The sequence below is a fragment of the Vipera berus genome, assembly GCF_964194415.1.
Source record: "Vipera berus genome assembly, chromosome: 2".
NCBI lineage: Eukaryota > Metazoa > Chordata > Lepidosauria > Squamata > Viperidae > Vipera > Vipera berus.
This window is the reverse complement of record NC_138203.1, coordinates 131,352,541-131,365,580: the sequence shown is the minus strand read 5'-3', so window position 1 is coordinate 131,365,580 and position 13,040 is coordinate 131,352,541. Positions and strand designations below refer to the sequence as shown.

The 13,040-nt window shown below is 41.6% G+C and overlaps 1 protein-coding gene across 1 annotated transcript in view; it reads right to left on the bottom strand.

Annotated features, from left to right (window-relative positions):
• The window catches only part of LRP1 (LDL receptor related protein 1), a 323,131-nt gene that overhangs the window by 54,941 nt on the left and 255,150 nt on the right, over positions 1 to 13,040 (bottom strand). The window contains exons 43-52 of the mRNA XM_081319473.1: positions 12,560 to 12,749; positions 10,985 to 11,189; positions 9,257 to 9,449; positions 7,861 to 7,986; positions 7,351 to 7,479; positions 5,564 to 5,683; positions 4,635 to 4,748; positions 2,933 to 3,082; positions 1,870 to 1,992; positions 1,165 to 1,281 (exon numbers count right to left, since the gene is read on the bottom strand). Coding sequence (XP_081175599.1) covers positions 1,165 to 1,281; positions 1,870 to 1,992; positions 2,933 to 3,082; positions 4,635 to 4,748; positions 5,564 to 5,683; positions 7,351 to 7,479; positions 7,861 to 7,986; positions 9,257 to 9,449; positions 10,985 to 11,189; positions 12,560 to 12,749 — 1,467 coding nt within the window. The remainder of the gene's footprint in view (positions 1 to 1,164; positions 1,282 to 1,869; positions 1,993 to 2,932; positions 3,083 to 4,634; positions 4,749 to 5,563; positions 5,684 to 7,350; positions 7,480 to 7,860; positions 7,987 to 9,256; positions 9,450 to 10,984; positions 11,190 to 12,559; positions 12,750 to 13,040) is intronic.

Below are 13,040 nucleotides of genomic sequence, written 5' to 3'. Positions count from 1 at the left end.
GGGCACGAGTGGCAAACTTCTGTGCTCATTCAAAATAACGGGTGGGCTGAAGCCACTGGTATCACGAAACTCTGCGGTCCTATACTCTTGTTAATTTCTCTTGGGAAGACATATTGAGCACCAGAAACCATTTCTCCAGAAATCATGATCTGAATTAGGCATTATTTCGATCTTGCACTGAATTGCACTCTTTGGGATAATGTATAAGCAACCAAGACTGAAAAAGGATTCAACCCATCTTTCAACATCTATTACCATCTTTTTTCCCCCTTTGATTTGTTGTGAAGCATCTCTCATCATAATCAAAACCACACAGGTTGATTTTTAAACTAGTAAATGGCAGGGATGGGCAAATTAAGGCTCTGGCACCATACTTTACCCCCTAGGGTTTTTGTTTTGTTTTGTTTTGTTTGGGGGGGGGGTGGACCCTCTGTATTTCTCTTCACTCAGCTTTACTCAAAGTCGATGGGAGTTCCCTGCCTTTTTTGAGGTAGAAATCACAAGGGAACTGTAGCCTAAGTTATAAAATGGATTTAGCATTTTTTTAAAGAAGGAAAAAATAAAAATCAAAGAAAAATGTAAATCTAAAAACCATGACCATGCCAAGCTAAATGATAGAGATCTGCCCACTTGGAATAATTTCCCCACCCACTACAATAGCAATAGCACTTAGACTTATATACTGCTTCTTAGTGCCATACAGCCCTCTCTAAGCAGTTTACAGTCAGCATATTGCCCCAAACAATCTGGGTCCTCATTTTACCGACCTCAGAAGGATGGAAGGCTGAGTGAATCTCTAGCCAAGTCTGGATCGAACTCCAGGCTGTGGGCAGAGTTAGCCTGCAATTCTAACCACTGCACCACGACAGCCCTTCAATCCTATCGAGGCCTCCCAGATACCAACTGATTGTTCACCTCATCAAACACTTGACACCTTTCATGATGTCACAAACACCTTGTTCTTAGCATCAGTCACTCAACCTCTCTCTCAGACTAGTAACTAGATTTCCATCCAGTCCTACCAAACTCCTATCGGGGCATCCACATTTTTTTTTTCGTATTTCAACTTGTATTTTGTTAAATTCTAACCATTTTACCAGCTTGCCTCCCCCTCCTCCTCCTCCTCCTCCTCCTCCTCCTTTTCAAATCAGGAACACAACTTACGGCAATGGTGGTCTTCATCAGAGCCATCACCACAGTCATCTGCACCATCACACACCCACTGTTTAGAGATGCACCGATGGTTGTTGCATTCAAACTTCACTGGGAAGCAGAACTTATCTGGAAAAAGAAATCAGGCATTGTTATAACCACTTCCAAACAATTCCAAAGTTTCTCACAAAGAAGTCCATGAAATTGGAACATTGAAATTGGAACATTCCTTCCACATTTATTTAGCGTATGGCCTATCATACATGGACTAGCGATATATATTAACATTTCATCTAGACTAATAGAAGCCAATCAAATATAAATGTCTAAAGTATCCATGTTCAAATACCAACATCCAGGTCATCTAACCACTGGTTGTGATGCGATCTACAGTTTAACGTGGGATGCAAGCAGTCACACTGACAGAGAATACTATGCCCCATTTATAGAGAGAGACCTAGCAGACACCATGTGAGGTGTGAATCCTATTCAGGATAGCAACTGCTGGCAGCCAGACTACTCTGTAGACTTTCCTGGCTTTCAAAATACATGGCAAAGAAATCAAAAACAAAACCCAGACCTTTTTAGGCTCAAATGACTAGAGAGACCATGAATATTGTTCAATTTCCCCCCCTCCCCCCCTCCCCGCCCAGAATTTACTGATTATTCTATTTTGGAAACTTATTTATGGAAAAGAAAAACAACACAGTGACTTACTGCAGTGGGTTTCATCCTCTCCATTCTCACAGTCATTCTCTTTATCACAAGTCCAGGTCATGGGAATACATCTCCCACTCGGACAGGCAAAGTAGTTAGCTGGGCACTTAGTTTTTGTTGAGCCTGGGAAAGACAATGAGTGGGAGTGGGGGGGGGAGAGGCAGGAATAGAAAATAGAAAGTGCATTATATTGTATTACGTTGGTGGGAACAGAGAAAGAGAAGCATTACACAATGATCAGAGGCTCCATGTTGCTGTTTTTCATATCTTTGTCATCAGATAAATGGAAAGGGCAGGCCAAGGAGAAGGGCATTTTACATTTTGCTAGCAACCAAACAGGTTTTTTTTAGATATAATTAAATCTACAGGCAGACTAGCAACCACACAAAGACAGACAGACACATACATGGACACACACACGCTCAAGCACACTCACTCCTCTACATTTCTATTCAGATTCAGAAGTCCCTAGAGTAACTTACAAGGCAATCTAAAATGTAGCAGGAAAATCCATATAAAATAAACACATCGCTAAAAATGCCCTTTAGCAATAAAAACAATCAAGTGTGCTCTACTGATTCCAAAAGTTTACAATTACTTATGTCCCATCTTTCAAGATAGCAATGTCTGAATAGTTTAAAGAGTAAGGCAAAGATTCTTGGTCTCACTAGAAACTTTTCCCCCCCCCGGTAAAATATCTTTTTATGAAAAAGGAATATAGAGTACAGACTTGGAATAGATGGTGTACATGTGCAGGTAGACTCAAATGGCAGTTCTTCCTTGGGGGAGCTGGGGGTGGACACGGCAGACTAAGTGAAGGTTGAAGACGTGTGTGTGTGTGTGTGTGTGTGTGTGTGTTCTTCCTGGTTGTTCAAATTTTAGATCATCCTTTTCTTTCCCAAGATAAGGTGACCAAGGAAGGATTCTTCTCTAGCTTAATGGCTAAGCATGCTAGCTTGCTTGCATATACAAGTTCTCTGAATGCTTGTTCCATTTCACCAGATTTCAAAGTCCTTCAGGATTTGGGTGGTCAGAAGGCTGCTCTTCCTTGGAAGATACTTACCTGGACAATCCTGCTCATCTGAATAGTCGCCACAGTCATTACTGCCATCACATACCCAGGATGGAGCATAGCACATCGATGTGTGCTCACATTTCTGAAAATTGACATTTTTCACTCCCAATCTGAAAAAGCTGCTGCAGTCAGTGGCAGCTACCAAAAGAGAAGAAAGAAACTGAATGTATGTAAATTCTGAGAAACTTACTGAACAGGCCTAATGGAGCAAAGGCCAATCAGGCCACTGCCAGTTGTGTTAAAAAATGTGGAGCCACAGAATAACGCCACCTCAATTTCTAATCCTTAGCAGCATTATGATTGCAATTGTTTATATCCTGTCTTTCAGGGTACAGTTCTCCCAAAGCTGCACATTGGAATATGAACAATTGAAAATAAAAACGAACAATATTTAAGAACAAAGAAGGGGTCGGTGGGGTGAATGGGAGAGTGACCCTTGCAGGACAGGTTTTTCAGTATCAAATAGGCAGACACATTTCCATGGTGGAAGAAATCTACGTTATCTCCATCCACAGGTTTGTGTGTCAAGTATAGCAGCAGTCAGCTGCCGGAAAAATGGGGAAACAATCTCCTGTACACTACTGAGCTAGCTCATGTCATACTGTTTCCCAGAAAACCTCCCTTTCATCCAAAAGAGGAAGTTGCTTTTTGAGCAATGCTGAAATATTTTTCCCCTTGATATCATCATATAATGGAAAACAGGTGATTCAGGGCTAACAAAAGCTCCTCGGTCACAACAGCAACCAAGTACTAGACACCTTCAGCTTGATGTGGTAGCCTATTTTTTTCCTAATTAAGTTAGCCCCTTTTATTGGTATACCCTAGCAATCAAATTCTGACCCACGTGTATAAAATATGGGAGTTTCTAGTGTTATGTTCAATTATGGAACTATGATTCTTAGCATAGCTGCCTAATGGACATCTCTTGCATCTTTCCTGCTTGGCGTGAGAAGAACGCTCACTACTGACTTTTCTTGAAGAGTTCAAAATCCAGATTTCCACAAGGTTTCACAGAGATCACTCCTTCCAACTTTTCCACATCAGAGAAAGCACGGCTAAACCTCTGCCAGAGTGAGGCTACCAGGACTATATTAGGGATTTTTTTTGGTGGGGGCTCTGGAATCCAAAAGCCCTCCTCCTGAAGGAAGAGTGGCCTTCACTAACCCAAAACAACAAGAGTTATCTACAGGTAACCCTCTACTTACAACCATACAACCATTTCCAACAGTTCTAAAATTACAACAGTGCTGGAAAAAACTCACATGACCATCTTTCCCACTTAATGACCATTGCAGCATCCCCATGGTGACAGGATCAGAATTCGGATGCTTGGCAACTGACTCGTATTTATGATGGTTGCCGTGTCCCGTAGTCGCCTGATCATCTTTTGTAACCTTCTGACAAGCAGAGTCAATGAGGGAAGCCGGATCCATTTAACAACCACATTGCTAATTTCACAACTGCAGTGAATTTAATTTAACGGTGGCCAGAAAGGTCATGAGACAGGGGCAAAGCTCACTTAACGACTTAGCAACAGAAATCTGGGGCTCAACTGTGGTCGTAAGTCGAAGACTACCTGTACAGAGTGAGCAAACTGACTGGGCAAAGCCTGCCTGGGACTATAAGATGGCAGGGCTGGTGAAAAAAGACATGTATCCACGTTTTTGTGTGTCTACTGTGCAACACTCACTGCAGTTCATTTCGTCAGAAGCATCTTCACAGTCAATCTGTTGGTTGCAGCGGCTGGAATTGCTAATGCAAGTCCCATCCCGGCAGCGGAACTCAGCCGGAGAACAGCTTGTCTCTGGAAAGAATGGACAGTCCAGTCAGGCTCATTATGGCAACTGCCTTCATTTTCTCTTGCCCTTCCTCCATGAAGAAGGCAAAAAATGGTGGGGCACTGGCAAACCCTCGGGTGACTTCCCTCTTTTCCCTTTAAGTCATTTCCCGGTCTAGGGATGGCTTAGGGATGTAACAGCTGCCTATAAAACAGCGGAGTTTTCAAACACTGGATGTGGGGGAATGCTGTGGAAGGTGGCTGTGTAAGCGCTAGCATTTTGAGGCAACTGGCAACAGCAGACAGACAAGCAGGTCCGCTGCAGAATTTAGGGAGACCTTGCAAAAAGGCAAATCTTGTCTCTCTTAGGGAAAATGCTGGGCAAGCCAGCTGGACAAACCAAACAGAAAAAGAAAAAAAAAACTTTCTGTGTCCAGTATTTATTTGAGGCTTCAATGAGTTTAGGGCTTAATCTGTCACTACCAAAAATAAAAAATAAAAAAATCCATGCTCCAAAACGCCCTGGCCATATTGCATGTTTTCCCTTCTTCCAGCACCTCGGTGTCGTATAACTTTTTATTCTCGCAATAGGTTCCAAAGAAAATTAAGCAGAGGCAGATTGGCAAGAACAAGGAGGGCAAAATAAAAGAGTTAACACAGCAGGCACTTTATTGGGGTTTAGGCTTAGCCAGCCATTTTCTATATACGTGTTTAATAATTTAATTTTTAAATTAATTACTGAAGTGTTTCAGAAAACAGTTAAGTATTACTATACTGCTTCAGAAATGGAGTTAACAGGCACATACAATACTTCCTGACTGGCCTCCCCTCCTAAAGCTTACTGTTGCAAGGCACTTCATCCGAGTTGTCCCCACAGTCATCCACACCGTTGCACCAGTCCTTGATGGGTATACACCGTTTGTTGGCACAGTGCAAGTAGCCCTTCTTACACTTGCGGCTGTCTGCAAGGCAAAAATAAGAAAGAACAGGGAGTGTGTAGCGGGAAGACAATGGATTGGGATGTAATTTAATTATTGACCGAGGTAATCCCAAAGATGCTTTTTTCACGAGGCAACTGGACTCTCTTGTAATTTTCTTCGAAAACGTTTCGCTTCTCATCCAAGAAGCTTCTTCAGCTCTGACTGGATGGTGGGGGAATGGAAGGATTTATACTCCTTGCAGACAGTTGGTCATTTGCATTCTTTTAGAGAGTCGTTGAGGCCATTTGGAGGTGTCTAAACGGGTGTGGAGCTTTCTTGGAACTGTTTTGCTTCTTGGATGAGAAGGGAAAGGACTTCAAAGAAAAACAAGAAAGTCCAGTTGCCTCATGAAAAAGCATCACCGGGAAAACTATGGCCTGGATGACTGAGAATCTCCACAGACATTTAGCAATGCCTGAAGTAAGCAAGAGCTAGCAAATCCTTGGAGGAGGTCAGCAGGTTTGGCACATCTACCTCCTCTCAGCTTGCAGGTGGATGAAAAAAAATTCAACAGGCATTCCTACTCTGGAATTCTGGGAGATTGAGCATTTTGCTGGAAAGGGGAGCTACACTGCTCTGCCTCTTTGTCGACTCTACAATGAACCTAGCTGCAGCCATCTTGCTTGTTCTAGGTTGCCACAAGACTGGGAGGGGGTGCAGAGGATTTCTGCTAGTCTAAACATTTCACTGTCCCGTGGGAACCAAGGTCATTTCTGTCAGTTTGGGGGGGGGCATGAGCATTTGGTTAGAAAGCCCGCCAAACTATTCTATTGGGGAATGTAGCTGATTGCATAGCACCAGGGTGGGAAGAAGTTTAACTCTGTAATAGCGTTTCTCTTTGAAGGGGATTTCACACTTGGTTTGGCTTTTGATCATGCCAATACATGTAACCAATAAACATGTTCTTTGAGGAAACATCTAGCCTTGGAGCTCCGATGTATTTGTTCTTGTCTGTCGGAACCTTGACACCTATATTCACAAGGTGTTGCATACAGGACAGCTGTGATGCACAGAAACATGCCCCCGACTCATCTCTTTCAGTTAAGATTTTTATGACTCTTGAGTTTTTCACTCAAAGAGAAAGAAAGAGTCAAGCTAAATCCCAGGTTTCAGCAGCAACCTCGGCTCTTTTATGACTCAGGAATTCAGGTGACTCAGGAATTCTGGGAGTTGAAGTCCATGAGTCATAAAAGAGCCGAGGTTGCCTACCCCCGGCCTAGGGGATGAGGAGGATTAGGGATTCATCTTTCTTCATTCCAACTCTTGTAACCCTTGAGTGAGTTGATTCTGTCCACCAGATTTGGCTTCCACGCAAAGCTATGTGACAAATTTACCAAATCTTATTTTTATAAATCCCCAAACTACAAACTTAAAGAGTGAAACAGAAAAAAATACTCCTTTTAAGCTTGAAGAGAAGAAAAGAAATATTCCAACAATTTCCCTGACAATCTGCCAAGCAGTAGATACAAGTTATGTGCAAAAAGGATTAGTTCATCTAGAGCAGAAAAGCTGGCTGAGAGAATTCTTAGAACTGAAGTCCACCAGTCTTAAGGTTGCAAGGTTTCGAAACACTGACATGTTAAAACTTCTCCACAAGCCGGCTAGCTGAAGAAAGGAGAAAAAAAAAAGAATGAGAGAAAGAACCTTACTGCAGTAGGATGGCTTTTCATCTGATCTGTCTTTGCAGTGGGCCACACGATCACAGGTTTCACGGAAGTCAATGCAGTCACCATTTCCACATTCAAACTCGTTATGTATATTACAGGTGGAGTTGGAAGCTAAGGAAGGGAGAACCACACAAATTTGTGAAAACACACCCGTCTCTCAATTCCTGCTTCGCTGAAATATGCCCTGAAATCCCATTCAGAAGACATGTTTAGACTGGACATCCGGAAAGAGCACAGGTTAAGTTGGCAAATGAAAATGGTCTTGTAAGAAAGTGCAGAAAAGATCAATAGCTAAACCTCTGGGCAATAAAAGACTGGCAAAATATCAGTGCAGAAACCCTGGACGCACCTCTATTTCCCTCTATGTGTATGTCACATTCATCATAAGAAATCAGCAGGAGCAAGAATTTGCTTTCCAGAAATCTGGTGGCTCTTTTCTCTGTGTATTTCTTTCTGCATGTCATGTTAATGTTAGCCAGTGGGGATACTTACCTCTGCAGGTAAGGTCCTCCTGAAGTGTTCTGCCACCCCGGCAAGAGCATGTGACTTCTCCACTGGCTGAGAGGAGGCAGAGATCCTGGCAACCACCGTTGTTTACTCTGCACAGAGACAGCTCACCTAAGTGGAAGAAAACCAGAATAAGGAGAATGAAGCCCATAAAAAAGGGGGTTGGACATATAGATTGGAAGCATCTAAAAGTGATGAAAGGTTGGTTGAGTGGGCATTTAATGGGAGTTTTCAGGTATTTTTGTTTGAAAACAACATCAACAAATACCTGAACCACACAATCTATTTTCAAAGCTTGTAAGCCGCCCTGAGTCTTCGGAGAAGGGCGGGATATAAATGGAATTAAAATAAAAAAATAAATAAAATAAATGCGAGTCAAGCTTTTTTTCTGGGAAAGACTGAAAGCTAATCACAATTCTTTCCAACCAGGCACTTGTCTCACCATGGGTCTTCTGGATTTGACAAACCGGCAGGGATAAAGCCTTAAGCCTTAGTGAAGTTTGTGATTAAGCTGAGCGTCAAGTATCCAAGATATGCACCACTGGTGAATGATATCTCTTAAGTCAGAAAATTAAAATCCCACAGAACCACAATCCGAGTCAGAACTGATGTGGTTCCCCCTACTGTTGCAGCAGATGAAAAAGCAACAGAACACCAGGTTGTTTCAGACTGTATTACCCTATATTGATCTTACCATCTGGGCATGGAGTGTTTCTTTTACACAACAAAAATCAACATACATACATACATACATACATACATACATACATACATACATATAATTATCTGTATACAATGCAGCAAGCAGTAGAGAAACATTTAACATTTGACAATGTCTGTGATTTCTCAGTCCTCAGACGAGTTTTCATGCTGAGAAACAATTACCAGCTATTGATAGAAAGGAGTAAGAAAAACAGTTGCAAGGAAAGTAGTAAGGGGGGGGGAAGGGGGAATGTGGTTTGCTTGCTTTATGAGGGCTAATTTTAGAGACAAAATGTTGTGCAAGGTAGACATTTCGGTAAAACGGTTCAAACTCTGTACGCTCAAATGAAAACAAGACAAATACCAAGTGAAGTTTCCCCCCCCCCCAAAAAAAAAGAGATTGCGCAAGTTTATCACTAATGTAGGGCGAATGGATAATAAAATAAGCTGCACAGGAACATTCAGGAAGGCCTAAGAATTCTCCCCTCAGGTCCAGCAAAGAAAAGGGGGGGGGGAGAAAAGGAAGGGTTGCTTCTGAATTCATTACAGCAGTGCTGATTCAAGCAACTGTAAGGATGACGAGAGAAGTGTAAGATAGCCTTATGAGGAATGCCCACCCCTTCCCTATGGCAGACTGCCAGGCCACCCTCCTCCCCCAAGGATAAAGGGTTCCTCTTACAGCTGTTGGTGTCGTTGGCCACGGCAATGATGCCCATAGGTTGCTGGGGGATATCAATACGTAGGTGTTTCATGCCGGAGCCTACATATTTGTTGGCCCGCTGCACAGCACGACGCACCCAATCTGTCCAGAAGATATTGTCACCATAGACAGCCAAGCCAAAGGGGTGCACCGGCTCTGCCTTCAAGATCACCTGTTGGATATTATGACAGTATTAGCAGGGAAGAAGCAGGTTGTCAACAGCCAAACATTATCCTCATACTAGTATTAAGCACATTGCTTCTGTGCATTAATGGACAATGGCTTCTTGGCAAGCATTTTCTCTTAATCTTCCTTTTTTCCCCCCTTACTTGACATTCCATAAATAATAAAAGGAACTTGCTGCTTTCCAGAAGTAATTGAAGATGCTTGTAAAGATGTGTTTTCGTTTGTTTTGCTCTCTCTTTCTCTTTCCTCTTACAAAAGCAATTACTTTAATTTTCATCATTTTTGTCCCGTTTTCAGGGTTTGTGAACACACTCTACTTTGTGAAGACATTTTTTCCCTTCTTCTCAACCTTGTAGCCTCGTACGCTTTCCCCTAAATCTGCTCTACAAAACCCTCAGATTTTATCAAACAGATTTTGAAAACATGTAGGAAAGTTCGGATTATCCTAGTTTTCTTATTAATGATAGACACTATTATATCCTTTGAAGGAAATAACCAGCTACTACCTTTATGAATAAATATAAATCAGATGTATAAATTATACTTGCAGCCAAGATGAACCTGTACAGCCCAGAAACCAAAGACACTTTGAAGCTTTAAAAAGAAACAATTTTCAGCTGCTAAACAACAATGGAAAAACATACGCTCAACAACTCCAAGAGTTGGAGAATTGTCTCTTTCTGAGTGAAGTATAGCATATAACCTGGGCAAAATAATGGATAGCCTAATAGTAAGGCTGTTTGACCCCCCAATTTATGTACACCTGGAGCAGTTTGCGTTTTAATGTGACTTTATTCAATTAAACTTAAATGTTAACCCAAAAGCAATGATATTCTGAATTGTGCACATTTCTAAATTTTTCTAGTCTATTTTAAATTAAAATTAAAAAAATTACATAAATGCTTAGAGTATATTAGGAAAATCATGGAGAGATGGATGGGCTGCAATTAATGTTAGAAAAATGAGAATCTGAGACACGTTTTCCCATCCCTCCTAGTTGATACACGGTGCAGTAAATTACAGCACTGGATAACACGTGACACTGCAGACCTAAGACTCCACTCAGCTCTGAGCTCTTGGCCCAGTGACTTCCCTCTCAGTCTTATCTCCACCATGCTGTTGCTATGACAATAATTTTGAGAAAGATTAAATACACAGACTTTGGCTCTTTTTCAGGACTTGATCGAGAGATATAAAATATTAATTCAGGTAAGTAGCTATGGAAAAGAGGTAAGAAAAGCGAATAGCTTGCAGGAGTATGCTAGAGTTGACACATAAGCTCTCTGAAAACCTGTCCAACCTATTTTTCCATAAAGGCAAGATTTCCCTAAGGCTTTATTCTCAACTTGTTCTCTACATATGCTGGAACTAAATTCCCAGAATTATTAGTCTTCACGCTGGCCAAGAATTCTGGGACCGATAGCACCACACATATCCAGAAGATATTATACCAAGGAGGCCTGTTTTACAGGCTTTCTGGGAAAAATAAAAAAGCAGAGTTGATAGAATTATGGGACATACATATCGTTTGGAGCCATCGTATTCACATCGCTCTATCTTGTCCAGGGTGGCATCAGAAAAGTAGATTTTCTCTGTCTTGTGGTCAATGGCCAGACCGTTGGGTGTGCGGATATCTTTGTCAATGATGGTGATCATGTTGGCACCTGACAGCGTAGCTCGCATGATGCTGGGGTGTTGTTCATTCCAGTTGGTCCAGAACATCAGGCTGGAGGTGAGAAGAAAACAAATTACAGAGGAAGAGTGCTACATCAGTTGAAAGAGGGAAAGCCCTGGATCTCCAGTTGCTGGTATATTGCCTGCATCCTTATTAGAGAAGGAGGATCTGGCTATGGCAATATATGATGCTTACAGCAAAACTAATCTAGGCTTGACTGCTGTAATCAACTTCATATACTCTGAGCAATATTTAGAATCTTAACCCAAACCGTGACAGATAGACTCATGAAGGCTGTTTGTAACAGAGATTATACTTATTTTAATTTTGAACTGCAGAATCAGTCATTAAATTATATTCACTAGGCTTAGTGGCACAGTGATTAAAATGCAGTATTGCAGGCTAACTCTGCCCACAGCTAGGACTGGGCTCAAGGTTAACAGCCTCTCATCCTTCTGATGTCAGTAAAATAATGAGCCAAATTGTTGGGGGCAATATGCTGATGTTGTAAACCGCACAGAGTCCTGCAAAGCACTATGGAGCAGTATATAAGTGCTATTGCTATTACTATTTAAACAATGACAATGGCCTTCAAAGCTCACGGCCTGAATTGCATACAGTGGGCTAGTTCAGATGTATGATTTAGTGACAGACACAGGCCTCAAATTAATGTATCCCATTCCTATACCCCCTTTAGCACAACTATAAAGGGGAAATTGTAAATATTCCCTTTGAATTTTAGCTTAGTTTATTATATTCAAACCTAAATTATGATTAATCTTAAATTATATTGGCTGAGCAAACCAGTAAGTTATAATTTGAAGATGGCTTGTTTTCGGTAATGCATAAACAAAAGTAACCACAATTTATCCAAGTGTACGATGCTAAGCAGAAATGAAATTATTTTCTATTTTATCTGGAGACCCAGAGACAAAGGAATGCATATGCTGAAGGATTGCTTAGATTGTTCATTGCTAAATCCAAACACATTTCATGCCTTAAGCTTATCAAAGCAAGACTAATTCTTGCTTTTCTGTGGAGCAGAAAAGATAACCTCTCTATTAGTGGCAACTTTTATTTGGAACCACCTTCGCAAAAAATGAGCCTGACTTATCCTTTTGTCAGGAGTTGAATCTTTTTAGAAGAAGAAGGAGGAGGAGGAGGAGGAGGAGGAGGAGGAGGAGGAGGAGGAGGAGGAGGAGGAGGAGGAGGAGGAGGAGGAGAAGAGCAGCATAGGACTTGTGAATACATTTAGCATATCGGTTGGTTAACAATGCTGTTAAGGTGCTTATTCTTGTTTGAATGGATTCAAGTCATTTTAAGGCTGTCAGCTGGGAAATGAACAAGGAAATGCACGAATGTATGAATGGGCTGATTCTGAAGTTTTGTTTTTCAGTCACCCAAGGGATACTGGAACTTACTTCTGGCACTCATCTAGCACAAAGGCTCGAGGATGGTCATCTCCGGACATAGTGATCACAGTTTCTCTTTCAAAAGCTCCTACACGCGTCTGGTTCACAGTGTGCCGTGTAATGGTAGAAGTAGTGTAGCTTGTCCAGTATAAGGTATCCCAGCCTCGGTGATAAGCCAACCCCTCAACAGAACCAACATCTGTTAAAGGGAAAACGGGATATATTTGTTGCTTAATGTGCCTGGTTCCCAACTCTCACTTCTTTATTCTCGTTCTGAGCCACTCCTTGTTATTCTCAGCCTCTTTCTTATTTTGTCCTGATATTGCCTCACAGCCAATGTCCACAAACAAATAAATCATCTGACCGAACAAAACAGAAAAACAAAAAAAAACATTTAAAAAGCCCTGTCTGTATTGCCTGCAACCCTGAAAGCTGCCCCATCTGATTTTAACAAATTGGGAAAAGAGACCTTCCATTGGCCTGTTGCTCG